We start from the raw sequence: 27,903 nt of genomic DNA, 5'->3' as shown, positions 1-27,903 counted from the left end.
TCTTTCTGGGAAGTGACTACTAAGCAAGGTGTTACCACACTGGATTTGATAGCCAAAACATTAAGCAAGGGTTTCGGTTCCAGAGCATTCTCATTTTCTAATACCAGATGATAATATTCTTCATTTTAAGAGCTTTATATTCATAACTGTTATTATGGCAAAGCAAACGGACTAACATATTCTAGTGAGACATCTCGTAGTAGCTCTTATTCCTTTCCATAAAATTGATTCACTCTAATCAACAGATTAATTAAGATTTTTCTCTTTAAAGCAAGACTCCCCAGTCCCTACATGTAATCCACAGATAATAATCTCAGTTGAAGCCGTATTACAGTGACAACGTAGATAACCTTTTGGAAATAATTTAAAGAACAGAAACAACATTTAAGCTTAATGACTAATTTAATGATTCCTTTAAGGGGATGTTTAAGCTAGGAGCCTCACCTAGACTTACCTACCTAAGTCCTAAGAATTGGTTTTGAATTATTTCTGAATGAGTAACATCAATCCTCTATCGAAAGCTACAGAGAGCCCCTGACTGGCTGTGGGCGAGGAGAAGGAAATCTCCTGTAACAGACAGCATTATGTTGAATTTCTCATAAGTGCTCCTTGCTTTATGATTTTTCTCCAACAAAGTAATCCACGGGGTGAATAGGGAGTTCAGATCAACAGGAAACCGTTACTGACGTCAAAGAGGTCACAGTGGAAAAGCACCCTCATGAGGAAATCTGATTGCACCATGCCTGAGCTGGAAACAACTTAAATTTAACCACATTAATAATGATTACAAAGGCTACAAGGAAGAAACAAGGAGAGGGAATCTAATAGCTTCATTTTTTTTTCTTTCTTTGACTTAACCATCTGTGTAGCCCCGAAGAAGACAACAGCCACTAATCCAATCACTCAGCCACCCCTCTCTTGTCCCCAGGCAGGATACATCCTCTCTGAGCTCAGAGACTACTCTTTGGGAAGGTAAAATATGTCTCTGATTGAACAAGCCCTTAGGAACCTGCCTTTCAGAGCTGGAGGGACACACAGCTCTTTCCAAAGACCAAGTGCCTTCCCAGTAAATGAGATGCACTGGCCATCTCTTGTAATGAAACGTGACAAAGCTCACCGACGTCTATACCAGACTAGGCTACGGGAGGCGATCTAACTCTCCGTTCAACACATGATGAGGCATCCGAGCCAGATGATCCTTAAAGCATAAATAAGTAAGCAGTCAACATATGACTGAAGACAGAGCAATGGTGGGGCTTAAGTCCCCCCGTTCCTGGCAGAGTCACCTCTGGTCCACACACATCTCGTCCAGTCTCACTGGGCTGAGCTGCCTTTGTGCACTTGGTCTTGTTTTCTAGAAAGGATCTGAAGTCTTTGGAGGCAGAGCCCAGACCTAAATGATTTATCTCTAATACCACCAAGCTTAGTGCCTGGACCTGGGGAACTAACAGGACAGGAGGCCGTTTCTGTTTGCTAATACACTGTAAGCTAGAAGATTAGAAAAGCTGGCACAAACTGCCAAGATTAGTTCTATCCATCCATTTTGTGTGAGTCAAGGACAAAAAAGCCAAGTACCTTACCCAGAGCTGAAATAGTTTGTTCAAGACGGCAAGGTCTGCTCGACACGTCACTTCATCCCCTTGACTTACAAAACTTTGGCTTTTCTGTTTTTACAAGGAATTGTGTGTGCAGAGTTCAGAAGCAGGGGTAAAGTAAATATAAGGAAAACGGAGGGAAAAATAAGTAAAATGAAAATAAATCACCTATAATCCTGACGCCCAGAGAAAGAAGGAGAAACAAAACTGCATGTGGCCCGTAGGTCCAAGGAACTGGAGATTTCAGGGCAAATAAGAAATTTTGGGGCGCCTGGGTGGCTCAGTGGGTTAGGCTGCTGCCTTCGGCTCGGGTCGTGATCCCGGGGTCCTGGGATCGAGTCCCGCATCGGGCTCTCTGCTTCAGCAGGAAGCCTGTTTCCCTCTCCCCCTCTGCCGGCCTCTCTGCCTACTTGTGATCTCTGTCAAATAAATAAATAAAATCTTAAAAAAAAAAAAGAGAGAGAGATTTACATGGAAGTTTTTAACTAGAATTTACTTACCCTTATGTCCTACTTATACTTAGCACTCTTTAAAGAGAAAAAATGAAAATGAAAAACCCATCCTTCTTTTTTCAGTTACATCACATAATGTTGCCTGATGTTCTCTGTCACTAAACTATGATTTTTTTTAACAGCTGCATACTATTCCTGGTGCCATTTCTATGGAGTCCTACAATCAGCTGGATTGTCAATTAAGTTAATGGAGCTAAGAGAATGTGGTATGAATAGTCTACTTACTATACTATGATAAAGATCATTTTTATTGGCAATGGACTCTTGCCAAATGAGCATGGTGTTTTAATTCTGAATTAAACATGCAAATCTAAATTCTGAAATTTGCAAATCTGCAAGGAAGATATCTTAGGTTATTATTCACTTTCTCAAAAAGGTCTGATCACTTAAAAATATGAGCAATAGGATTCCTCTAAATCATTATTTCACATGGTACAATTCTCTGTGTCAAGATTTCGATTTAAGCACCAGATAGAAGAATGTCTATTAAAGAAATTGATGGATTTACTTTGTACAGGGCTATAGGAGAAAAAGTAAAAATGCCATTTATTTATTTAGATTATTTTTCGTGAAAGAAGTTCCTAAACTTTGCAACCTCTTCAAGAAGGCAAGATTTCATCTCTTCCTGTGATCTGCAGACAACTGAGACATGTCTGCCTCGCAAGAGGAAATTCTGGGTTATAGTTGTCTAAATAAACATTTTGCCCAGCTAAAGAAGTAGCAGATCTGGCCAAGAATATGGTCTGTCTGCCTTGTGAGGATTCCTGGGAATCTATTGGCCAAGAGTCTGTTCCTTCCTCTGCTCTGTGGTGTTGAGGCACCTGCTGAATTTCCATTTGGATTTCATTTCCCAGGCTATTTTGAGTTTGGATCTGCCAGCACAGCGACAATATGTTCTCCTCCGGCCCTTTAGCTTGAGAATGAGATGTGTTCAAGCCAATGACACCCTCCCTCGGAAATGGACCCTGGTCCGTTTCCAACCTTTCCGCACTGTGGGCCAAATACTGATCCTCACCATCCCTGGAGGAAGAAAGATGCAAAACTCACCACAGGCAGGCTGACCAAAGTAAAATAGACATAGTCTGATAAGATGAGGACAAAGCAATTACAAATAGATTAAAAGGCTTAGCCAGGGAAGAGGATATTGTGTTAACCCTGTAGAGAAGCTTCCGCTGGCACTGGCGAGGTGGAGTTCCAATGGGCCCTTTAAACCCCGAGGACCAGAGCAGAGACAGAGACAGCAGCACCAACAAGCTCGTCCCAGACCCAACGGGTGAACAGGGCACTTGGTTCCTCTGCCCATAAAACCACTTCCTTCTGATTCTTCTGACTTTTTGTCTTCTTTTCCCACTAGATTTCCTTTCTCAGCTGTCCTCTCCTCTCCATCTACGAACACCTAATGAAATATTTTAAATTACACTTTCAACTATACCCAGAGGACACAAAATCCAATCTCCCGTCTGAACCATGATTATGAGCAACAAACATCTTCCCACCGGGTTTCCTGCTAAGTGAATTCATCATCTTCGGTTCCCCCAGGGTCCCTTCCTACCACTCTCCTACCCTAACGAGTCTTAATGCATTCCCCCTCCTTAGTGTTTCCTTGACTGCACTCCCGTGACCACTGCCTCCGAGCAGGCATGTCTGACAGGCCAGAGTTTCAAAGTCCCAACCAGGTTGGTGATCCCCTGCTTTCCTCCTTCTGTGATGGCCACCAGAGAGCGCCTCCTAAAATGTACAGCTTATTTGCTCTCTGGCTTAAAACCCTCGCCAGCTGCCTTCACCTCCATGACTGAGGCTAAGCTCCGAAGCAAAGGATGTCCGACCCATTAGGACTTTGTGTCTCCACTCCCCACACTTCCTCTCCTGTAATCCTGCTGCGTCACACATTCTAAGCCTCTGTGCCTTTGCACTGCTCGTACCTCTGTCTGGGAGGCCCATTGCCTTTCCTCCTCTTGCCGCCCCCGCCCCCAGGAGAGTAGAGCTCATACTCCTCCTCCAAACACAGCTCAGACAGCCCCTCCTGTCTCAGAGCCCTTTCAGCCTCTGCAAGGGCCAACAGATGAGCTTCGTCTATCACGTGGTTATGGGTATGGTATGTGTATTGAAGATGATCCCTGATTGCAAGCAACCAGAGGGTAGGTCCACACTTTGTTTTTCCATGGGTCTTAGGTCCCCGGAACAAGGTGTGTGTTAAGGAAGCTTTTATTGAACTGAATGAAACATGCACGCTAGATTTAATTTTAGCATTCGACAGAGGAACAGCCAATGTGTCTAGTGGCCGGGGTCTACCTGCCATATTTAGAGAGTACTCAGCCCAGATGACAGCACCTAAGGTCTCTTGTGACTTTAAGTGGAAATAGCGTACCCATGTATGGAAAACAAACTAAAGAGAACGGCAAGTGTGCTTCCCCCAAAGCACACTTGTATTGCTACCAGCACATTTTTCTAGGCTGGTTGAGAAATGTTTCTTACAGTTTTGATTATCTCTGTTTGTAGAATCCAGTCACGTGCATCACACAGGGGATGGGAATCTGACTCACAGAGAGGCTGGCACCCCTCTCGGTTCTGGGTGGAGGCGATTTTCATAAAAAGTGACTGATTCCACACCTTGATGGCAGAACAGAGGCACAGTCATTGAATGTGGAAACAAGAGAAGCTGCGCTCTTTCAATCCCAGGCTCTTAAACATGACCCCTTATAGACACAGGCAAGCTGAGCTTATCTTTGGCTCCCCAGCCCCCCAGGCTCTGATACCTCTGTCTTATCTCAGGAGGATTTGCTGTTCAGAGCTGCTGGCACAGTGCCAGCCCTGGCTCACGCCCAACAGACGCCCTGTGCTTCCCTGGCCTCCTCCCAGCCTGGGGCCAACCCTGAGCAATGTCACCCAGGCAGCCACTGAGAACAGGTACAAGCTCCCGAACAGGAACTTTGCTGGTCTACAAACTCATATACATCTTTATACACACACACACACACACACACACACACACAGAGTAATGCTTATAATTTTCTAAGCAAGACTGGACACACTTGGCTTTGGCCACCTGTAAAAAGTCAAGTGATCGTCTAGTCCACTTAACATCTTAGATCTAGGACAGACCACCTGCCATTCATACCACACAGTGGTTTTCAACCAAACAGATCCTCCTCTGCCTGGGGGACATTTGATAATGTCTGGAGACATTTCTGGTTGTTATGAGGAAAGAGGCGCTACCCCACAGGCCGTGTGTGGAGGCCAGGGGTGCCCCTGAGCTGACAGTGCATAGAACAGCCCCCCTGCCCCACTTAAAAAGGATTATCCTGCCCCAAGTGGTAAGAGTGGGTATATGATATTGCATGATGCAAATAAGTGACTCTTTTTTTTTTACTGGAGAGGTTGAAAATTCACCAGGCATTCTCTTGTTCAAACTATCTGACCTGTTGTTAAAAACCAAAGTAGTGGGGATAAAGTTCTGAAACAGGTGGAAGGAACTTCTGCTTTCAGATCTGTTCTGAAGCCCAAGTACAAAGAGACAGATCGGGTTAAGGAGCAGTCCCTGAGCTCCACAGGCTTCCAGAAGAGAAACTTTGACTCATCTCTAGGTCAACGCTGTCCAATCTGCCCTGACCTTGCTGGTTATATCTAACATACCATGATCTGCTTTTCACCCACTCACTGGTCGACAGACCCTGATTTAGACGGTCTGGGCTTGCTGTGGACACGGGCCAGTCCCCACCTCACAAGCTGATCACAGTTCGGGGTTCCCGGAGAGTGAGGTGACAGAAAGCATAAGGAAGCAGATGAGGGAGGTTCCCATAGTCCATGGCCCAGGAAGGGAACAATACTTATCTGGAAGAGGGGAGGAATTTTGCCGGAACGACTTTCCTCCTTTGTTTTGGTTGGGAATTATATATTACATCACTTTAAGGTTTAAAATCTCATACACCATGAGAGTGGAATTAAGAGATTCCGGGAAAAGTTCCAAGGCTCCCTTCATAACAGCTAAGCAATAAATCATTACCGGCCATCCTAAAGGCGTGGGCAGGAGTGAGCTGGAGACAGAGCAGGCTCTTTCACGGCACAAATGAAGTACAAGCTGGATGCCTCGCACAGAAAGGAAACAGGAACTCCCTGGGTGGCCCAAAGGGAAGACAAGGGCATGCCAAAGCCCTCCAGCAGGGAGGGGAGGGTCTGCTGGTGAGACCCGGCCAAGGTATCAGCTGACAGCAAAAGGCAGGAGGAGGAACCCTGCCCCAGAGCAGAGTCAGTCTTGATGGCACGGGGTTAAGTGGGGGAGCTGGTGTCTCAGCAGCCTCACACTGAGACTATCTGTGAAGAGACCAGTCCCTCCTCGAGTCCCAGTCCAGTCCCTCTTCCCCCTCAGAGGGATGAGAATGATAGGACCATGGCAGTGGAGAGCAAGGAAGCAGGCTGGGTGGTGCCCCCCCCACCAGGGTGCCTCCATCCTTGGGCCCCCAAGCCTGTGAGAGCACAGGACCCAAGGCCAACCAGCGGCAGTGCTGACACCCCTCATCATCACCAGGTCACCAGGTCCTCAATTCAGGATGCCCATGTAAAAACAGGAGTGTGCTTCAAATGCAAATGTAGCTTCCAGACAAGAGCCTGGAATGAGATCCATCGATTGGGCTGTCGTAAGTCATGCTGTAATCAACATGGGGGCTTGGGTATTTTTCTGAATCTGTGTTTTCATTTCTTTGGGTAAATGCCCAACAGTGCACCTGGTGGATCACACGGGATTTCTGCTTGGAATGTTTTGGGAATCTTCCATACTGTTTTCCACAGTGGCTGTGCCGATTTTCGTTCCCACCTTTGTGTCTCCACTCCCCACACTTCCTCTCCTGTAATCCTGCTGCGTCACACATGCGGCCCCTACCTTTGCAGTGGGCAGAGCGTACTATATGGACTTGCTGAATCCCTCTGTCGTATGCCTGAGACTAATGAAGTGAGTGGCAGGCCAGCTAGACTCACAACAGACAAGGCTCCTAGACTCTCTTCAAAGCACGTGGCTACTCTGAGCCATCCCATGCAAATCCCAGAACTGTCTGGAACCAACCCACCAAGGGGAGATGCCAGCTGATGGAGCCTTGTACAGGGCTGGTTCAGGCCCACAGACTCTATGGGAGAACAGCAGCTCCACAAGGGTGTCTCTGTCCGGTCTGGTTCCCTGTTGCTCCCCCTGGGGCTTCTAGAAGAGCCTCAAACCTAGAAAGCACTTGGTGCCATGTGCTAAATGAATAAATACCACCTTACCTCGCCTGCCAGTGGCAACTCCATAGATGGCCAGGTGGACTGAGATCACACCGACAGGTAAGGTTGATGGGTCGCAAGAGGCCCTGGGGACATAGTTCCTGGGCTGAGAAAAGATGGCCACAGCTGGGCTCTCACCAAGGAAGTACTGACAGCGCACACAAGGGTTTCAAACCTAGAATATATTACCATCTGTGGTTCCCACCCAGAACAGTCAGGTTTTAACACTGCACAATTCTGTCCTCAGGGTGGGGTGAACCCCCTCCAGCCACTCACTACAGGTGTAGCTGGAGGCCCTGAATGTCCCTGTCAGTCCTGGCAGGAGGCAACCCACCTGCCCAGGGAAACACCTGCGGGCTGCCGCATGGTGTTGGTTAAAGCTCAGATGCTGGCTGGTTAGCCTTGCAGGCATTCTGGTTATGTGCGTGAGGAGAGACTGGCACACAGGTCAGATTTCCCCCTGAGCTCAGTGCCCATTTTCAACTGCCTTTCCTTCTGTAGTCTAATGATGGTGTTGACTCCACACACTCTATTCCATGTGTGTTAATCCTCTCTTCCCAGCCAGACAGGATTAAAGGGCCTGCTTCTCTTGCTAGCACTCAGAGCGATCGTGAACGACAGACTGTTCACTGAACTATTTGGTGAAAGGCCTGTCGCCTTCTCCTCCCTGGAGCCAACTCCAGCCCTGCAAGCCTCGTGCTCCACACAGGGCCCTGTTGAGGCCGAGGTGTCATATAGTCGGGCAGGCTCCCGGTCTCGTCAGTCAGGGAAAACCGGAAAAAAGCACTTACCACCACAAAGCTTCAACAGTCCTCGGGAAGCACTGGGCCAGTTCTGACTGGGGCAAGTCTTGGATACATCCAGAGAAATGACACACGATCCAGGCACCACCTTACCAAACACGGCGGCGGCAGGTCTCCACGATCCCCAGATCATCAATGTGGACAATGGCCAGTGACAAGGCCACTGACAACTGAACAAGCCCAAATTGAAAAGCATGGTAACTCTTTCAAACCCCTCAGTCACACCACACCTCCAGGCCATCCTGCCCAAACAGGGAAAGCCAAACGGACAGCACGAACTCTGCCTTCTCCTATTCCTGTTCATTTATGTGGCCCTGGGTAGCCACAGAAAGTTCTGTGTCCCAAGGGGACAGAAGCAAAGGTCCCCCATGACTGCTCTCCTCCCCTGGAAATCCAGAGCCTGGAGATGGTCTGTGTGCATTCTGTCCCCAGATGGAACACTGCTAATAAGTTGGGAACATGCCCAAATGGGAAACACCATGTTCTGGCTCATTTTCTATTTCGATCTGAGCCAAAGGCAAACCATAACCAATGACCCATAAGCAGACCGAATAGTATTTGTGGCAGGCATCGCTCAGGGAAAGGAGGAAACCTAGTTCTAAACAGTAAGAGGGAAATATCCTTAGGTGTTTCACAAAAGGCTGCAAAACTGGACATGGTGAAAAGCCGCCTTTATTCCTGCTTAATGACACTACTCTCCGCACATGTTCAGGGAGAAGACATTTCTACAGGAGGTATTTTAGTAATGGCAAAGATTATGAAGCTGATGACCTGCTTAAGAATCCGTGGTCTGATTCTTGCTTGCTGTGTGATCTGGGACAAGATATTTAACCTCTCGTGACCTCTCAGTGTCCAGATCTCTAAATGAAGACAACAGTATTCTGTACCACCCTGATTGGTCATTGCACAGATGTTCCCGAAATGCCAGCATGCACAGCTGCATAGGCACCGGTAACGCGGAGAAGCACCTACAACACATACTAAGGTCTCAACAAAGAGTGGGTGCCGTTCCTCTTCACCCATCGCTTCTTCCAAGCAGATACCCCTCAGGCTCTAAGAATCTACCAGCTTCCAAAGGCAAGAACAGAGCCTCTTCAGACCCTTGTCCTTTCTAGCTTTTTTGGATACACTTTGCCCTCTCCTCACTTAACCACCATCACGGGGTCTCTCCCCTAGTCAGGAATGTCACGGTAACTCAGAGCACCGCGGGTCACGCCCCTCCAGGGCCCAGTGTGCCTTCTCATCCTCTAAGCTGGTCTCTGGCAGCAGCTCGGTAGACAAACAGGCTGGCGACCGCGGCCAAGTACCCACTCAACACTCAGGAAAGGGAAAGAGAGCTGGAGGGACATGGAACAGGTCAGGGCTAGGCAGGGCTGGCGGGGGGCTGTGGAGGGGTTGCACAGGGCTATGGGGGAGCTGTGCAGGGCTGCAGAGGGCTGGAGATTGCAGGGCACTGCAGGGGGCTGGGGGCACAGGGCTGCGGGGAGCTATGCAAGGCTGGCAGGGGGCTGGGGGACTAGCGGGCAGCAGGGGGCTAGAGGGCAGCGGGGGAGGCTACCCACCACCTGTGTGAAGCTAACTGCAGGGTCACTCTCTGAACCCCTAGCGCTGTGAGAGAAAAACAAAGATTCAGGCAGAGAAGCTTATATGGGTTAAAAAAAAAAAAAAATCAAATGCAAGGGGGCTATGAATTAAGCCAGAAGTAGAACTCAGAGTTCTGACACTGGAGGCGGCAGTGGAGTCGCCTGCCTGATAAAATTCTGAAAGATTCATCCCAGAGCCACAGGACTCGCTATCTCATCTGTCTGTCTCAGACACACTCGCAGGCACGCACACAACACACTCCTTTGCAAATATTTCCTTTAACAACAAAGGAGGAAACACGGAGAGAGTAATATCCCCACATTCTCACGTTGCCAGGTGATTTCCAGCACATACTGTACGACTTCAATATACTGAAATCGCCGTGTAGCGGTCGTGTAAGTGGACGGCGTTTAGCACGCAGATTACTGGACACCTTCACCCTGGGAAGTAGGTCTTCTGCTTTGTTGACCAACATTGGAGGAGTGGCTTCCTCTGGAAGGCTGTGTCCCTGCCAGAACTCGGGGTGTACTGCTTTGTGGACAAGCCTTGTAGGCTGATGCTCTGAGGACAGTGACCACCCCCAGCAGCCACACAGACATCCTGAGGAAAGCCGGACAGGTAGAGGATAGAGCACTGGGCTTCTGTCCCTGTTAAGGAAGGGAGTGTGTGTTTGTGGTCCACCTGAATGCAGGAGATTTCAAATACAACCCCGAGGGAGCATTCCCAACAAGGGAGGCTCTGCACAGCTTGTCTCTCTGACCTGGGCCTGGGTCCTGCAGATGACAGGCAGCCCTTGGGCACCAGGCAAGGAGTGTCTTAAAATGGAAATTTTTGCTTCAATAAACTGGGTCTCTGAACAAAGACGGAGGCATCTGACCAGTATTTACTTTGCCACTCCCCCTCCTGCTACTGCCCCGTCTTTGTTCTTCCGTCCCTCCAAAACTCAGCTGAGGCTCCAGGAGGAGAGCCAGTGGACAGCCCCCGGGGGGCTGGGAGCTGGGAGCTGGGGGTGGGGATGAGGGAGGCCCAGATTCCAGGCTGCAAATGCCAGCAGGCTCAGAGGCTGACTCCCAAGTCACTGATGAAGATGAAAAGGCTGTGAAGTGCTTTCACCTAGAAGAGCGGGGAAGGCAGGGTTCACTAGGCCTGCACCCGAGCAGGGACCTCCCTTCCTCCACCCTGGCTTAGCAATGCCTCACTCCTCCCCACCCCCTCTGGTAAAGAAATAGAGTCTCAAGACCAAAATCAGCAAATAGAACAAAGAGAAAACATCCTTCGTGTCACTGCCTTTGAGTCATCCCTGGCGGTTTAGTTGGCATAATTTCCTTCCAGGCTTTTCTTGGAGGAGCTAGGTTTGCCAGTGCACCATCTTGGACAGAACCTGACAAGGACACATGCCACTAACCCTCATAATTCTGTCTTGTTTCCTGGGCTCTAACTTCCTGGTTCCACCATTTACTGTATCAGATTTTAAGCAAGTGACTTAACTCCTCTGTACTTTATCATTGGCAAAATGAAGATCATAATTGCACCTGTCCTATAGGGCTGTTGTAAGAAGTGGAACCAGATAATACATGTTGGTTGCTTATGACAGTGTCCAACACCGGATCATTTCACCATGTAGCATTCATTATTGCTTTACTGGCTGAAAATCTCCACCCAATAATATATTATTTAAGTCAGTTCCTACTGCTGAAGTTGTTCCCAACATTTTCCCATTATAAACAGTGCACGGAAAATTAAACATCTTTATGTATATACATACATATACATATAACATGTAACATTTTATTCTTTTGGCTAGTTTCAGAAATAAAATCAACAGATCTCAGAGTATGAACATTTTTATGTCTTGATCCAGATTATCCAACTATTCACAAACTGTAAAGATTTATAATGCTATCACAAATGTATGAGGATGGTAATTTAATTACATATTTGCAAGTAACATGCACTATCATGAAAGAATTGGAGGCAGTAATTTATGAGCTTATAATCCTAAGAAGCAAGCTTGATAAATTATGTACTAATTTGAAATTTATTTTTTTGTTTTTGCCAAGCACAGGAGTGCCTCTAAGATTTCAACTTTGGGGATATTTACTATACCCCCCCGTATGGGGTTTGTGCTGGCCCTGGGAAGCCCCAGGACGTTTTTCTTTGGTGTAAAGAAGGAGGCAGTCATCACAGCAGTGAGTCTTACTTCTGAATAGTGCTGCCCGTGTACAGAGCATTTCTGCATTCTCTTCTTTGGTCCTCACTACGATCCTGTTTTCATTTAAACTCTGAGAACTTTAAAGCTCAAAAGAATTTTAAGGTAGGCTTGGGCTACTCCAAGGAAAATAAAGCTGGAAGAACTCGGGTCTTCCATACCCAAGGGCAGTGCTGCTTCCACAGCAGCAGGGTGGAGGGGAGCCACGGCAGAGAGGAGGTGCTGACGCAGAGGACGAATTAGGAACAATGTGCACTGATGGGTCAGGGCACAGAGCCGGCTCCAGGGTCAGCCTGCCCTGGAGATGAACCTTGTCCCCCCTACTCACAGTCCAAGTGACCCTCTGCAAGTTACCCATTCCCGGTCTCTGGGCCCCAGAGACACTCATTCCAGGAGCAGGACGTTAGAGGAATAACAGTTCTCCAAGGGTTTTTATAATGAGATGATACTTTGCAGATAGCTGGGTGTGACCCTAATACCTCACCTCCACTGGCTTCTAAATGCTGAGCTTAACAGTTCAGCATAACTCACGGATTAGCGTCTCATTTTAGAGGCCACAGCCTGCCAAACTGAGTGGTTATAAAGTAATGGATCTGCCTGGGCTTCCTTGCAGTAGTTGGCATTTTCTGTTCCGTCTAGTTAGCTTTGCAACAGCAAATGGGGATAGTCCCTGGGGATTTCTGACAGATGGACAGATGCACAGCAAATGAATGCCTGTATATTATGGAGCCTGATACCTTGCAAGGGGGAGAGAAGTTATGAACTATAGCAAAATGAAAATTGTGTCTCTCTAGCTCAGCACGAGAAAAAGTCACTTGATTCTTTAGGTTGGTTCCCCTCTACTTTATCATCTAGACTAAAGACAGGGTGAAATTCTTTTCACCCTTTGCTTTGGAGACATCTACTGCAAAACAGAAGCTGTAACTCCCAACGTCAGTTCCTAGCGCTGGTGGAGAAATAAAATCACCTTGCAGTAACGACCGCCACCTTGTGGTCACACATGAAACTACCGCTAGGGAAAAAACCCCACCAGTGCTTAAGGCCCGCTGAACACTGAGGAAATTCCGTGGGCCACCAATAATTTGTTATATTGTATAATTTACACTTTTCTAGAAAATTCTGCACTGTTTATGCAATTTTCATTGGGCTCTCAATCTGTTCCAGGTTTATTCTTGTTCTACTCTGCCATAACACAATCTGTGTTGAGACCTCAGTCTGTTTCATGGAAGCACGGGGATTTCCTTTCGCAATATGGAGTTGCGTGAGACACTTCCTTATTTATTTGTTAGATATCTTGAAACAACAGCCACTGCACGACCAGACTAAATTCACTAATGGCCTGTCAACTGTCTGATTCAAAGGCCAGTAAAAATCACCTAACTTAATGTCATAGAAAACTATCCACTCTTTGGCTCAGACCCTGAACAGATGATTTGAGGGTAACCGCGTCCGATTCATGGTATGAGCTGGAGGTTCAAGCTGGAAAATGTCGGCAGACAACTGGTAATCAACGAATGGTACCATCCTTCCTGACAAGAGTGTTTTCAAGCCTGAGCTCTCACCCTATTCTCTTCTGAGGTAACAGCTGGATATGAGAGAGATGAAGACAGGGAAGGGCTTTTTGTAGGCAAAGCACAGAGCACAGGAAATCAAATTTCGAGGATTCTCTAGGAAGTAGGAGGAGGAGCACAAGGAAAGCTCCAGAGGAGCCCTGGACCTCAGAGGTGGGCAGCCCAGAATCAGACAAGGCAGCAGGGGCCGGCTCTGTGGGCTCCAGGGCCTTTGGAATGAACCACAGACCAGGAGGTGAGGAGGGTATGGCTCCCTGGAGTCCAGAGTACAGGGGAAGAAGGAAGCAGTACAGGGGCAGCTGGGACCTGTGTAGCTGTTGGCTGATGCCCCAGCTCCTTCTAATATGCTCAGACGGCACGGGAGTGGGTGCCTCCAGTACACCCTCACCTCTCCCAGCACCCAGCCTTCCCCAGCCCACCCCTTCTCCAGGCCATATGTGGTCCTTAACAGCGCAGAGTTGAACACAGGTGACGCTCAAATATCTGTGAACGCTCGGCCTCGCTCAGAGGAATGCCAAGGAGAACGCTGAAGAAACCGTTTCAAACTGTCCCGTCATCAACATAATAGACTGCCTCGCAGGATAGGATGGTGGAGGCAAGAGGCCTCCCACAGCTGGGAGAAAAGAGTCTGGGCTTTGCAGGCAGACCACCTGGGGCCCAAACCTCTGTCTCTTAGAAGTTAAACATCTTTACGCCACAGTCTCCTTTTCCAGAAAATGAGAGCGGTGCTAACCTTACTTCACAGGGCCACTCAAAGGATTTAATGAGACAATGCTCACAGACACTTAGAACAGTGCCTGGTATATAGGTGACAAAAGGTGAGCCATCTTTCACTGCTATGGGGAAGGAGGCTGATGGGACTCAGTCCCAATTTTCAATGTACCCACCACTGGCCAAGTGATACCACTTCCAGTTCTGTGTCTTGGACAAATAATAGAACAGTATGTAAAGACAAAAATACAAGGGGACTCAATGCAACATTGATTGGAAGGAAAGACTAGGTACAACCTATAGGAAACAAGTTAAATAAATTGTGTCAGGGTCTTTTTAAACATTTAAACATTTAAATTTAAAAATTTAAAAATGTGGCAGCTAGATAAGTACAAATATGACACAATCTTCAAGATCTATTGTTACATTAAAAGACTAAGATATATTACATTAAAAGACAAAGTATGCTACCATTTGTGTTTAAATTTAAAAAAAAAAAGAAATGCATATATGTGTTGTGGGTGTATGCTTTCATGTGCAAAAAGCTCTTTGAAAGGCAACACGGGCAATTAGTAAAAATTGTTTCTTTCAGAGAAAGGATATGGGTATTTGGAGGGTGCTCCTATTACCCACTGCAGAAAGTTAGCTTTTTCTTTTCTTTTCTTTTTTTTTTTTTTTTTTGCTATTTGTAGTTTTAATTGCATTTTTTTTTAAAGATTTTATTTATTTATTTGAGAGAGAGACAGTGAGAGAGAACATGAGCGAGGAGAAGGTCAGAGAGAGAAGCAGACTCCCCGTGGAGCTGGGAGACCGATGCGGGACTCGATCCCGGGACTCCGGGATCATGACCTGAGCCGAAGGCAGTCGTCCAACCAACTGAGCCACCCAGGTGTCCCTTTAATTGCATTTAAAAAAGAAAGTTAGCTTTTTTAATAGTTAAAAAATACAATCTGATATGTCATTTTTCTGCTTAAATCTCTTCCTTTTGCTCTTAGGTTTAAACTCTAAGGTCCTTAACGGAGCTTACGAGGCCCTTCCCAGCCGGGCCCAGGTCACCTCTCCAGCTGTTCTCTCCATGTTCCCGCCAAAGGCCCCACACTTGAAGTGCGCTAAGCAGTGTTCACACCTCTCGCTCTCACTAACCAGTACACCTGTGCAGGTACCGTTCCCTAGATGGCGTGTTCACCTCCACTCTCTCTGTCTCATCATTCTAATCTGCCCTTCTGGTCCAAGCTCAGCTGTCGCCTTCCCTAGAAAGGCCCTGGAGGATCCCTGGTACAGCAGGGATGTCCCTATTCTGCCCCCACCACACTTTCCACGGCCCAGACGGTAGCAGAGACAAGGAGTGCGTCCCAGGTTCTCTTTCCCAAAATGCCTTTTGACTGGAAGAAGGTTCTGAAATATCTGCGGCAGACCTCTGGGGACCTTCTCGGGAGCCATCTTTCCTCTTTGTTGAGGGCAGAAGCCAACTTCTAAGCCCGATGCTAAAGAAAGAACAGAATGCCCTGCCCCAGGAGATGAGTCAAGGGTGGTGGGAGCCAGTCAGGATAAACCTACTTATCTTGCCTGGATACTTGCGCTTCCCACATCCTTTGCAGCTCAGGGTAAGTGGGTGACTCAAGTCTAGAAAGATTTCTTCTCTCTTTGATCAAAGGAGAGAGGCCCACAAGGCCCCTGGGCTTCTGTCCTTGTGCTTCCTCCTTAGGATGCCATCACACAAGGTGTGATGTTGAGGACTGTGGCAAATTACTTGAGACCCCATGGGGAAGAGATGCCCCATGTCACCAAACTACTAACCTAACCCTAACATTGTCACTGCCAGACTTCAAGGAAAAAGGGTTGTACTAATGAGCTAAACTCAACCTTTCCTTTTATCACATAAAGGACTCAGTGGGGTATTCTGTAAACTGTAGCCAAAGGATTCCTCATTGCGCACCGTGATCAAGTAGACAGACTTGAATCCCAGGATCAGTTCCCAGAAATCAAACAAAAGGTCCATGATGGAGGCAAGGGGCAATATGTTGAGCCATGACAAATTAAGTTTCTCTCTCTGAACCTACCCTAATCTGAACTTTTGTGCCAAGGTCATAACTAGCTCAGCATTTAGGGGTAGAGCCATGGTCAATGTCACCAGGATAAGCAGCACATGACATTTACTCTTTTCTTAGCTTTCCATAACTTTCACTCTGCTACACAAGACTTGGGTTCAAAGACCTTTTCAACCTTCAAGATGATCCTTCTCTAGGATACCATGACAGTAAGCAGTTAGTTCATGGATTTCAACTTTCTCCCAGGGGCCATCAGAAGTTACTGGTACCTCCATTCAGCCCTACAATGAGAGTTCATCCCTCAAAAGTCTGATGCACTTCTTTATGAAATCTTTAACATCTTATTGTCTCATCGCTTTAAGAAAGGAGGCTACTGAGGTGGTGAACGTGAGTCCTACTTACAGCGGTTTGAAAGCAGCAGAACAGCTGTGTGAGGAAGGGGTGATTGCGAGCCAAGGACAGGATCCTTTTTTCCGTCATTGTGCATTCCACGTCGTCATCCTGCAAGATCACATCCTTCTTCAGCACCTTCACGGCATAGAGGTCTCCTGTTTCTTTTATTCTTGCAAGCATCACCTATGGCAAAGCAGGAAAAGGGAGCACAGGTGTGAGAAGTCCTGAGATCCTTAGGATGTGGGAACACATGGGGCAGAAAGGGCCCAGCAGCTGGCAAGTCTGAGCACGAATACGTACACGCATACTCAAACAACATACGTGTAGCATGCTAACGTTAACCCAGATGTCTCAGAAGCCAAGACTCACCTTCCCGAAACTCCCCTTCCCCAACACGCGGATGAACTCAAAGTTGTCGATACCAAGTCGGCTGGAAGAATTAACCCCGATTCCATTTCCTTCTTTGGTGTTTTCCCTGCCCTGTCGTCTTAGAGTTGACCTGGAAACGAGCTTCTGCAAAGGAGAGTAGGAAAACAGGGAGTCAGAGGTCGCAGCATGGGTTCGAAGCATTTATGGGTGGAGAAGACCTTATCTGCTGCCTTAACTCTCAACACAGCAGATGGGGAAATGTCCATTCAGCTTGACATGGGATCAAGTTCTGCCATTCAACACTACCTTAGTTCCAGCTCCTGGTCTGTGCTTACTGTATTTGGGAAAGAATCGTTTTAAAATATATCTGAGCCATCAAGAGTTTCAGTTTGAACTCAGACAGCAGTGTATAAAACAAACGCCTTAGTCTGGTCCCTCCAGTGGCTTGGTGGTTTTCCCCAGGATGGTCACATTCAAGAGCGCCACCTGGTGTCCATGTCATTCAAAGAGCGGTTTTCATGTTTGCTCAAAGGATCTATACTAGGATGTGAATGAATGAAGCAATGTTCATTACACAGTATTTAAAATTATATAAGAGAAATAAAAATTAATATAAAAACTAGAATAGTGAACAAATGTATGAAGGATGAAATAAAAGACCTCTAATCAGTCCCCCCAAAAGTAAAAAATAAAAGCAATTACACATACACACGTAACTATCTCTACACTTGATTAATTTTTAAAAATATAATAAAATTAGCAAAAAAAAAAATAATAAAATTGCATCTTCTGTTTTCTTATAATAACTTACTGGAAATGCAATCTTTGGAACCAAAAATGTCAATCTTCAAGACTCTTGATACACAGTCAACTGGCCCTCTGGAAAGGCTGATGATCAGCACAACCAGAGCTCCTTCCAGTCCCACCAGACTGAACCGGAAATAGAGGTGGCCTCCCCCATGGATAACCCCGTCTCACTGGTCCAAGTCCAGCCACAGCGAGGGAGCTCCCTAAGGCAAGATGACTTGCAGAGGTCCACCTTGGGACATACAAAACAAGCTACCTTGTCTTTGGATCTAGACAACAAATCTAAAGTCTAACGCTTTGCCCTAGTTGGCTGAGAAATCCCAGCTTATCTGGAACAACTTCTAAATAAAGTTTTCAACAAACAACAACTGTGCAATTGCTCGAAGCTATAAGGCTTTGACTTACTCAACCCAATAAAACCGTGATTACGGATATAAAATGGATCATCTTTAAAAATCCCATTGTTTTAGTAGTTTCTCTCCCCAGATCTCCGATCATAAATATTTCAAAGATAAAAAAAACTTTACTAGCCTGAGTCTCACTTCCTCCACTTAAATACTTCCTCTGCTTGGGCTAGAACACTCTAAGCCAGTATTTCTCAAAAAAAATTTTTAACCCATTCTTCTCTTTGGATAGACTTAAGAATTCTGTCTCATGTTGTGCTGTCCAATGACAGGTAATTTGGGCTTTTCCACTTTTAAATATAACATTAAGGATCCTTGGTTCAAGTGACAAATGACAAGTGGCATTCCCCATTCTACAACTTGTGCCACACGGCCTATCTTATTCCCATGACATTTTAGGAGCACTGGTGCAGGCTGAAATCCTTACTCTGTGCCATTTGGGAACAACCATCCCACACATTAGAAATCCCCCTCCTGGTGTTGGCAACCTGCCTGTCTGTCCGTGGTGTAGACATTACATTTTGCTGATGCTTCCCTGAAATAAAGGAATACAATTTCAGTTCAAGTCCCTAATCAACCAGTAATAAGGAAAATGGGGTGGTGAGTACAGACATTTTCTGAATAACCAAGAACTTGACAGTGATTGTGCTTCCCCTCCTAAGAACTCAAAGATATTTAACAGGGAAGTCTAGAATTTTCCTAAACCGAATATGAAGCTACAGCATTCACACACCACCACAGGGGAAACGGCTCTTTCCCAGCACTCTGTAGTCCTCAGCCAGGAAGGCAGCAAGAGGACACAGGCCTGGGAAGTGGTCGAAGCTCTAAGAGTCAACAGCGAGTGGAGGTCACTCGGGGAGGCTGTGAGACAAAACATGCCCAAAGCAACGGACAACTCCACCCACTCCCTGGAGCCGAGAGGAAGGAACTCCTGTTTGTTGCTGAACTTGAGAGATAAATGCACAATCCACAAACAAAAGCTGCAGAACGGGTGAGACTCCAGAACTGGGGAGAATCTCAGAGATCGAGCTCAACCCCTTTGGAGAGAAGGAAGCTGAGGCCTGTAGCTGCCGGTCAACTCTCCTGCCCGGGCCCCGGCAAAGAGGGTAACCCAAGGCCCTGGACTCAGAGCTTCACCACACCACACTGACAGGAAGCTAATTTAAAAAAAAAATAAAAAAAAAAATCCTCCTTCTACTTCCTGCTATATCTGCATGCTTGTGATTTCTTGTCACATCATTGTATAAAGAACCTTTTTTTGTGGGACAAAATGCTCTTTAAAAATACAATAAATCTGTTTATTGTGTTTGCTGAGATCAGGAACTTGGATCATGCCGCATGCGTTCATTCGGACTCACCACATCTGAACAACTTCTAAATTACAATACATCGAAGAAAGCCAAGTCTCACCGAGGTTGGAGAAATATTTCCGGGCTGGAGGCCCATCCCGGCCAGGGTCTTGGCGAGCTCCACCGCGTTGACCCCGCAGTTCGGGGCCACGTTCGCCTGACATCGGATGTGGACATTCATCTTACAGACTGGAGGGGGGCGGGAAAGAGAAGGGAATCCAGGTTCAGCAAGGAGCCAAGTCAACATATGCTGCAAAAAAGAACTTTAATAACCCGAAAGATTAAGCCGGGGGAATGATCCAGGCAGAACAATGCCATCCTCTCGTTAAACTGAACTTGCGCTCAAAACAAACCCTGACGTTGCTCCCCTGCTGGTTTACGCAGCGGCAGCAAGCCTGGCATGCTGATGATAACACACTTCCGATGCACTTTTTTGACATTTGCCTCGATCCTGTGTAAGAGTCCTTGCCGATTTAACAGCAAGACTCAATACAGAAATCAAAAACATTCATCACCGTGACATTTCAGTCAATTAACTAACAAGGAATCGTGCCAACTGACTTTATGCTTTTCCTTGGATCACTCAATAAAAGGTGGCAATCTCCACGCCACACCACGCAGAGATGGCTGTTCAAACAGGAGGGGAATAGTGTTTTGAGAGAAAAGCCTCCAAGCGAAGCTCACTTTCTGAGTGCTCTTGTGGTCGGGGAGCCCTGGCAGCCCAGGGCACAACATCCTGTGAGCCTCTGGTTCTCAGGGCTTGCAGCCCGTGGGTCTATCTCATGGGGGAGCAAAGCGAGTTTTTTTTAAAGGTCAAAATAAACAGCAGTTGGAAAAGGAGAGAGGCACAGGTACATTCCTGGTGCATAGGAAACAGACTTGGGCTGATGAAGGGATCTGAGGTTTCATCAGCAGGAAGCTCGGACGCAGTTTCCTCACATGGCCCCAGCGAATGGGAGGCAAAAGCGAAAGAGCAGGCAACAAATTCCCTGTTGACACTGGGGTGTCCACCCAGCTCTGGAAGCAAGCCCGGATGCGGGTTTGGGGGGGTCTAGATGTGATTTAGGGTGCCTTCTTTAAGAGAAAGAATATGCAGTCCGGTGGAGAGCTGTGGAAGGGACCCTTGCAAGGGAGAGCCCCTGAGGCTCAAGCCTCAGTAGCTCTTCTCGGGAAATCCCCCGCTCTCAGGAAGGCGGCTGCGGTGCCCTTTCTAAGGTACCAGTGACAGTAAAAGAGAAGAGTACAGGAGATGGCTCACTGTCTGTGTGCTACCCACCCACCCCCACCCCCAGGCCACGAGGCCCAAGAACAAGGTGGAGGAGCCCCACGCATGGCTCTGCATGTCGGCAACGACCAGACAAGAGCAGGAAGTGACTTTTGCCATGAAACCCACGCCCAGAGGAGACCATCCAGCTTAAGATCAGTCAGGGCCTGAACCAAAGCCATGCATGAGCTAGTCGCTGGTCGGGTTGAAAAAGAATTACTTCATGTATCTAGGGAAAAAAATGAATTATGAAATGATGTTCTCAAGAGATGAAAAGCTTTTGCAAGGGGCCAGTGCCCTTCTGTCGGCAGAAGCAGGCTCGGTAAGTGCAGACAGCCGACGGACACTGTCCAGCTGCACTGACATCAACTCGGCCTCCCCCAGTGACTGAGGATTTATCTAAAGCTTCAGGCCGAAATCCGCCTGTATTCCTGCAGGGGGCTGCACCCCATGACGGCTGGACGGTTATAGCAACGCCCAAGAGAAAATGACTCAGCAGCTCCCCAACTCCTAGCAGGACGGGAATCACCCCTCGCTCTCAGAATCTTGGCGAAGACCAAAGCTCCGCTGGGCAGAGTTAGTGGCGTGCAAGTCTGCGGCCCAAGCCGAAACATCCTTCACCCCACCTACCTCTCCGATCTCTATCAGTCCCTTCAAGGAGACCCAGGGCAGCTCTCACTGGGCTTTGACTCAAGTCCTGCTCCTTTCTGGGGAGGTCACTAGACCTACTCTCCTGCCAGTTCTCACTCATAACTGAAGTCTCTATTTTGGTCACCTCACCTTCTAACACCTTCCGTTTTGGACCAAGATCCGTTTTTCCCTCTTTCAAATACCCATGCCGAGACACAGCAGCTAGCAGGCCCTCAGCACCAAGCAGCTGAGAGCGGCTAGACAGAACACTGAATTTAACAACTGCCTGGAGCTACAGCTGGGAAATCTTTGGACCAGAGGTGACTCCCCGCACATGGCTGACGGGGAACATATCATCCTAGAATTACAAAGACCTAATTCACGAAGCGTCTAAAACCATCGGTGCCGGCTCAGAAGCCGGGCCGGCAGAATTCCGAGAGCTCGCGGCGTGGTGTTCCCATGAAGCGGGCACCCAGCACCCCAACATCTCACTTTTACACTGCAGTCCTTGTCGCATGATCCCCCAGAGCAGCGAGCCGCAGTGATCGCAGAAGGTGGGCACTTTGTAGTTGTGGATGCTGAACTTGTGCGGGATGTTGATTCCGAACCTCTGTTCAGCAATCTACAAAAGAAAGAAGCAGAGGGAGGAGAGCTAGGAGGCCGTGCCCACCTCTGACAGAAACCGTAACAGGAGCCCCCCAAACGCAATGTGTTACCATGACACCTGAGCTGGGAGAGATGACTGCATTGTGCCCTGGCTTTCCTCACCGGGCCGAGCACATTTTCTCATCAACAAGATTCAAAAGAAAGGGCGTAGTGGTGGGCGTTAGATCGTCCACCATGTGGGGAGATAAGGAGGAAGGAAAACCTTTTTTTTTTTTAAAATCACCTTTTGTATTCAGGCTGGATTTCTCTCCCTGCCAACTCCCTCGTGCCCATGTCTAGTTTCTAAACCCTTCTAACTGCGGGAGCAAACAGGTCTCTTACTGACCTTACACGCGCTGTGACCACAGGCTTTCCCAGATAGTGAGGTGGGTGGAGGCCTAGGGGAGGCGGCGGCACCCAGCGAGTACGGAACCACAGAAGGAATTCGCCCCAAAGCGACATCCTAGCAGCTTACTTGGCCCTCCCCGGCTGGGCCTGTCAATTGCCTTTTACAATCTGAGGGCAACGGGTCCTGCTTGCATTTCACAAACTCTTTCCAGCAAATAATGAGACAAGGCATATACGCTACAGTTACGTCACCATTTGAAACGACAACGGGACAAGGAGTAGGGCAATTAGGACTCCTCTTGGAACTTGGCTGGTCTCTTTCTCATCAAAGCTGTGCCTCGTACCTCTCCAAGGGACCTTTAGCAACCCTGTAGGTGTCCCGTAAGCAATCCCTGAGCTCCAAGTCAGATTCCAATGCGTCCGTAAACCCACTGCTCCCTGTCAACAATGCTCCGGCTGCTTTCTGTCTCCACAGTTTAGAACGTGCCCTCCCCAGCTGAATGCAAGGCGAGCGACGAGAATGAGATTCAAGCATTTATACACGGAAGTGCATCCTCCTGGAGATTTTGGAAGACACTGGAGGAGGCGAAGAGTCGCCTTACCGAGGAAGCACAATTTCCAGTTAACAAACATTTGTCACATCTATTTGCCTCACCAAAAAAGTGCATGAAGGACATACGGATCCCATTCTTAAGACTGAGGCTGACAGAGAAGCTAGCTAGCGGAGGCTAGATTTGCATACCAGTCCCGGTGGTCTGAGGCCGAACTCAGGAATCTTTTCAGTCCTCTAAACCCCTCTCCGAATCAGAAACACTAATTGTGCAAGCTTGTAACCAGCTGATCACTCATGGGATCCACCCACGGACAGGTCATGCTACACAAGCCCAGAAGTAAAAAAAAGCATAATATAAAAAGGAGAGAAAATTCGATTCTGATGCCACCATTCACTTCAAGGAGTACAGAAGGGAAGCGGAAAGGGGACGGAGCAAGGAGAGAGAGCGGGCTCGTGCCGCCCCTTAGTCAGCAAAGTTCTATCTTCTTACCTTTGAATCCATTTTGTTCATATTGTTCTGGCAAGTGCAGGCTGTAACAATTAGATGGTGGCAGCGTTTATGGACGACACAGGTGCACACTAGGGAATGAAATGCATGATTACACACTCCTCGGAAGCTCACGATCTGCCAGTTCTAGTAGAGTCAACAAGGACCACACCATGTCAAGGTGACTCGATTTACTGTCAGGCCCACCCAATGGCATCCAGCGTACCCGTCCTTCCCGCGGTCATTACCGTCCCCCTAACTCACGCCTTTGCTCACACCCAAACTATTTGCACTCAAGTCTTGAGCCTACTTCATCTTCCCTGGCTTTCCTCCTGCCCACACCCACCGCCATAGGAATCCTCTCATGGTATAATTCTGGTCCCCGTGCCTCACCATCTAAACCTTCAACGGCATCTCATTGCCAATAAGTAGAGTTCAGATTTCCCAGCCAGGTTTCGGGCCCTCCAGAAGCTACCCCTAAGCTTACCTGTTACCTTTCTTTGTTCTAATAAAAACTAGACTGGTTGCTCTTCCTAGAGAGCAAGACTTCACCCTCCTCTGCCCTCCCTGCATTCTCTAAGCAGGTTAAGAGACAACATTGTGTCATTGCTCACCCCTAGCAACAACGGGGTTGGAAAAGACAAAAATTTAGCTTCAAGATTTAAGGGGACTGCTCACAAAATGGCACTCCCTTTCAGTATTCTCACGTCATCTCAGAGACAAAACTTTAAACAATTCAACATTATTAGGTATCTCGGCTTTAGAAATAAAAACGTCCCCTCTGTGCTAAAATGTAGCCAAAATTTAAAACACAACCAAATACTTGCATTGGGAGTGTCCCCTGATCAGCAGAGTAATCTATTACAATATTAATGAAATGTATCCTGTCTCCTCTAAATATAACCAGTTTTTAACATAGGAACAACATTAAACACAGTTTTTGAAACGTTTTCTTACCTTGACATTGATAACCTTGTTTCCCAAATACTCCCCTGTTCAAGACAATAGAGAAAAGCGATCATCAGTCTACTTCAGCAACCACGCCCCTATGATCATAGTACTTTAGGAAAAACAAATGTATGCCATCCTCTGCTCCTTCCTGAGAAACCTAATTTCAGAGAACCAGCAAAGAGGAGGTGATTTCTGAGCCCTTGTTACCACAAGACCTAGAGGTTGTCCTGTGATGATCCGAATCCTCTAGTGACGCACACAGGTGGGTGTTGGTGGTCCTCATTCTGCCCACCTCCCCCTGTGGCAAAGCCCAGGTCCTCAGCTGGTCATGTGACTGAGTATCAGCTGCAAGGCTGCTCAGCTCCAACACCTTCTCTGGCATTCTCACTCGCATAGACATAAAGATGGGCAGGCCGTGAAGTAAACAGGTGAGCCCACCGCAGCTGCCTGGCCTGAGGTACCCTCCCTCTTCCCTGTGCCCCCATAACCCCTGGAGTCCGGGGGTGGGGACAGAAATGCTGCCACAGGATGCCCGTCAGGCCCACGACTATCATGCTGGCCTCTCCCCAGTATATTCTCTGGGCGATGATGATATCATCCCTCATTATCATTTAACACAGACCACATTTTATTAAACCTGGAGGATGTGCCAGGCACTGAGCCAACCCGCTGATGGGCAGTATCTCACTTAATCCTCACAAAAGTCCTGCGAGGTAGCACGCATCATGGGAAGGCTCAGAGCCCAGACTCTGAAACCAGATGGCCTGGGCATGGCGGGGGCACATCGCTAATTCCCTCGAGCCACGGTTTCTTCATCTCCAGAGGGCAACAATGACCGCAGCTCCTACTTCACAGGGTCATCATGAAGGTAGAGAGAGGTGATAATGTAAAACGCTTAGAATAGTGCCTAGAACTTTATGTCCTACATAAAAGTTTATGAGATAAGCAAAATAAAATTATCTTTATTTTACAAATAAGGAGACACTGATGGACTATATAATTTATTTAGGTTTACACAGCTAGTTGGTAATGAGATTGAATGTCAGAGTCCATACTCTTAACCGTATATATGTAGCACATACAGTAATACTCTGTATGTGAGAGAGAGAGAGAGAGAACATGCAAGCAAAGGCTGGTTGAAAGGGAGTTAATGTTTCCTTGGTGGAAAAAATGTAGTGGTTATCAAACAAGTTTCCATTGAGAACGTTAGCTGAGGTCACAGTTTGTCACCACAAATGCCCACAGGGGCAGGCAGGTCACATAAAGGAGGGAAGCAGAACAGTCTTGACATGAAATGAAGACTAGCAGACCTTTCAGGTCAGGAAAACCACGAGGAGAGTGGTGGACAGCAACTAACTAGCCAGTGCGGAAGACCACAGGAGTGGAAAATGAGCTCAAAGATGCCAGAGTTTTTCATTTTGTTCAATAGACAATGCACCAGGAACTTGTTTCTGAAGACTACAGTTGTGATGACACATCTGTTGGCAACATACCAACAGTCAGTTGTGGGTCCTTGGTTTAGACAAGGCTCTATTCTTTTTTTTTTTTAATTATTTTTATTAACATATAATGTATTATTTGCCCCAGGCGTGCAGATCTGTGAATCATCAGGCTTACACATTTCACAGCACTCACCATAGCCATACCTTTCCCAAAGTCCTTAACCCAGCCACACTAGCCCTACCCCCCCCACCCCCCAGGAACTCTCAGTTTGTTTGTGATTAAGAGTGTCTTATGGTTTGTCTCCCTCCTGATCCCATCTTGTGACAAGGCTCTATTCTTAATTTAAAACACCAAAAACACTAACCCTGGATCCTGACTGCTAAAAGATAGCAGGCACTTTTAAACCAAAGTAATCAAACATATACACACACAAAAACAAAAAAGAAAAATGCAAACTCACTGATCAGTACTTGAAAAAATTACTCTGAGCCAAGTGCTTCTGACTTAAACAAAATGACTACGGTTTGCAACACAACCAGGAATTCCCTTTATGCTATGGATACTAAACTGTCTTTTTTTCTACAGAGATGGGTATGTACATGTACATGTTTGGAGGTGGGCGAGGGGGCATTTCCTTCTTCTCTTTCCAAACACATGTGTTTAATGCTGGCTCTAAACAAAGGTAACTATTAACTTCAATTTATTTTACATTATAGATTTGCCACTGAAATTTCAGCTTCGGTGACGCATATAGGAAGCTATTGCCCCAATTCACCTAGAATTTCTGGGCTGTAAATTATCTCAGTTCCTAAATGCCAAGGATTATAGTACGCAATCACTGGAAGTCATTACCTTTGGCCACATACCATTAGGCTGAAGATTACTGTGTGCTTACTTTACTTACAACCAACTAAGTTCTATGACTTACCATGTGAGCCCTACTTTTTTAAAGCAATATGGTTGTCGTTTCTCTTACTCAGTGGCCGATTATCCAATTTATTGATTATCCATATATTGACAGGTTAGCCTTCCTAGTTCATGCTCTTTAGCCAGTTCGTGACTCATTAGCATTCTCCCCAATTAACTGGAAAAAGAAATAGCATCTAAATCTTGGATCCATAAAATGTTTAGATTTTTTTTCACTGGGAATTCAAATTACTGGGCCAACATATTGGAATAAAAGGCAAAAATCAGATTCTGAAACAACTCTCGAGAATCACACTTCCTTCTGAAACCACACACAACATAGAGAGAAGCTCGGAGGAAGAGAGAAGCCACGGAACCTCTTACCAGATAAACTCCCTGCAGTGAGAGCAGTAGGTGGGCTGTCTCAGGTATGTGGCCATGAACTTGTGTCCATTGATCTGGTGGACTCGCCTTCGCATAGCCCTTTGGCGCTTCCTGGTGAAATGTTTGAAGATTCGGTCTCTCTGCAGAGTGGCTATACAACAAAAGAAAGGAAAAAAGAACGTGCAATGAAACTAGCTGTATCTAATGTAAGAGAAAGTCTAACAGCTCAAATACTCTCTAAATTGTTTCTTCTTTCTTCCAGATGCAAAACACCCCAGAACATCACCATGCTTGCCAGTGACCTTAGGGCTCTTCGTGTCTATGGGCTAGACCTAAGTGAACTCTGAGATCCCCACTGCCCGATCGTAGCTGGCTCTCCAGCACAGACCATGGATCCTCCAGGGTTCTAATGTTCCACTATGGGACATCAGCCTGGCTTTCTAGCTCCTGTCCCACAGTGTGGGACGCTGGCTAGGACTACTAGAAGTGAAGCAGCTTTCTCATTATTTGCCTTTCGTTCTTCCACCCTCACAAACAGAAGGAGGGAAAGGCCGCAGCACAGTAACCACACTGCCCAAAAGCATCAGTCCAAACACCGTCTCTGGAATGCGTAGAAATTAACCGGGACATAATGCAAAGTTCCTTTTCCACATTCACAATTTTTAAAAATCGTGACTCTTAGTCTGA

The 27,903-nt window shown here is 47.0% G+C and overlaps 1 protein-coding gene across 1 annotated transcript in view; it reads right to left on the bottom strand.

Annotated features, from left to right (window-relative positions):
- PRKCH (protein kinase C eta) overlaps positions 1-27,903 on the bottom strand; it is a 224,808-nt gene that overhangs the window by 77,742 nt on the left and 119,163 nt on the right. The window contains exons 3-9 of the mRNA XM_004738886.3: positions 27,217-27,367; positions 24,490-24,524; positions 23,536-23,624; positions 21,992-22,121; positions 19,667-19,794; positions 17,046-17,189; positions 16,686-16,859 (exon numbers count right to left, since the gene is read on the bottom strand). Of these exons, the coding sequence (XP_004738943.1) occupies positions 16,686-16,859; positions 17,046-17,189; positions 19,667-19,794; positions 21,992-22,121; positions 23,536-23,624; positions 24,490-24,524; positions 27,217-27,367 (851 nt within the window). The remainder of the gene's footprint in view (positions 1-16,685; positions 16,860-17,045; positions 17,190-19,666; positions 19,795-21,991; positions 22,122-23,535; positions 23,625-24,489; positions 24,525-27,216; positions 27,368-27,903) is intronic.

This window comes from Mustela putorius, unplaced genomic scaffold (genome assembly GCF_011764305.1).
Source record: "Mustela putorius furo isolate JIRA1106 unplaced genomic scaffold, ASM1176430v1.1 tig00000129_pilon_pilon_pilon, whole genome shotgun sequence".
NCBI lineage: Eukaryota > Metazoa > Chordata > Mammalia > Carnivora > Mustelidae > Mustela > Mustela putorius.
The sequence above is the reverse complement of the archived record's forward strand: the minus strand, read 5'-3'. Positions and strand labels throughout refer to the sequence as shown.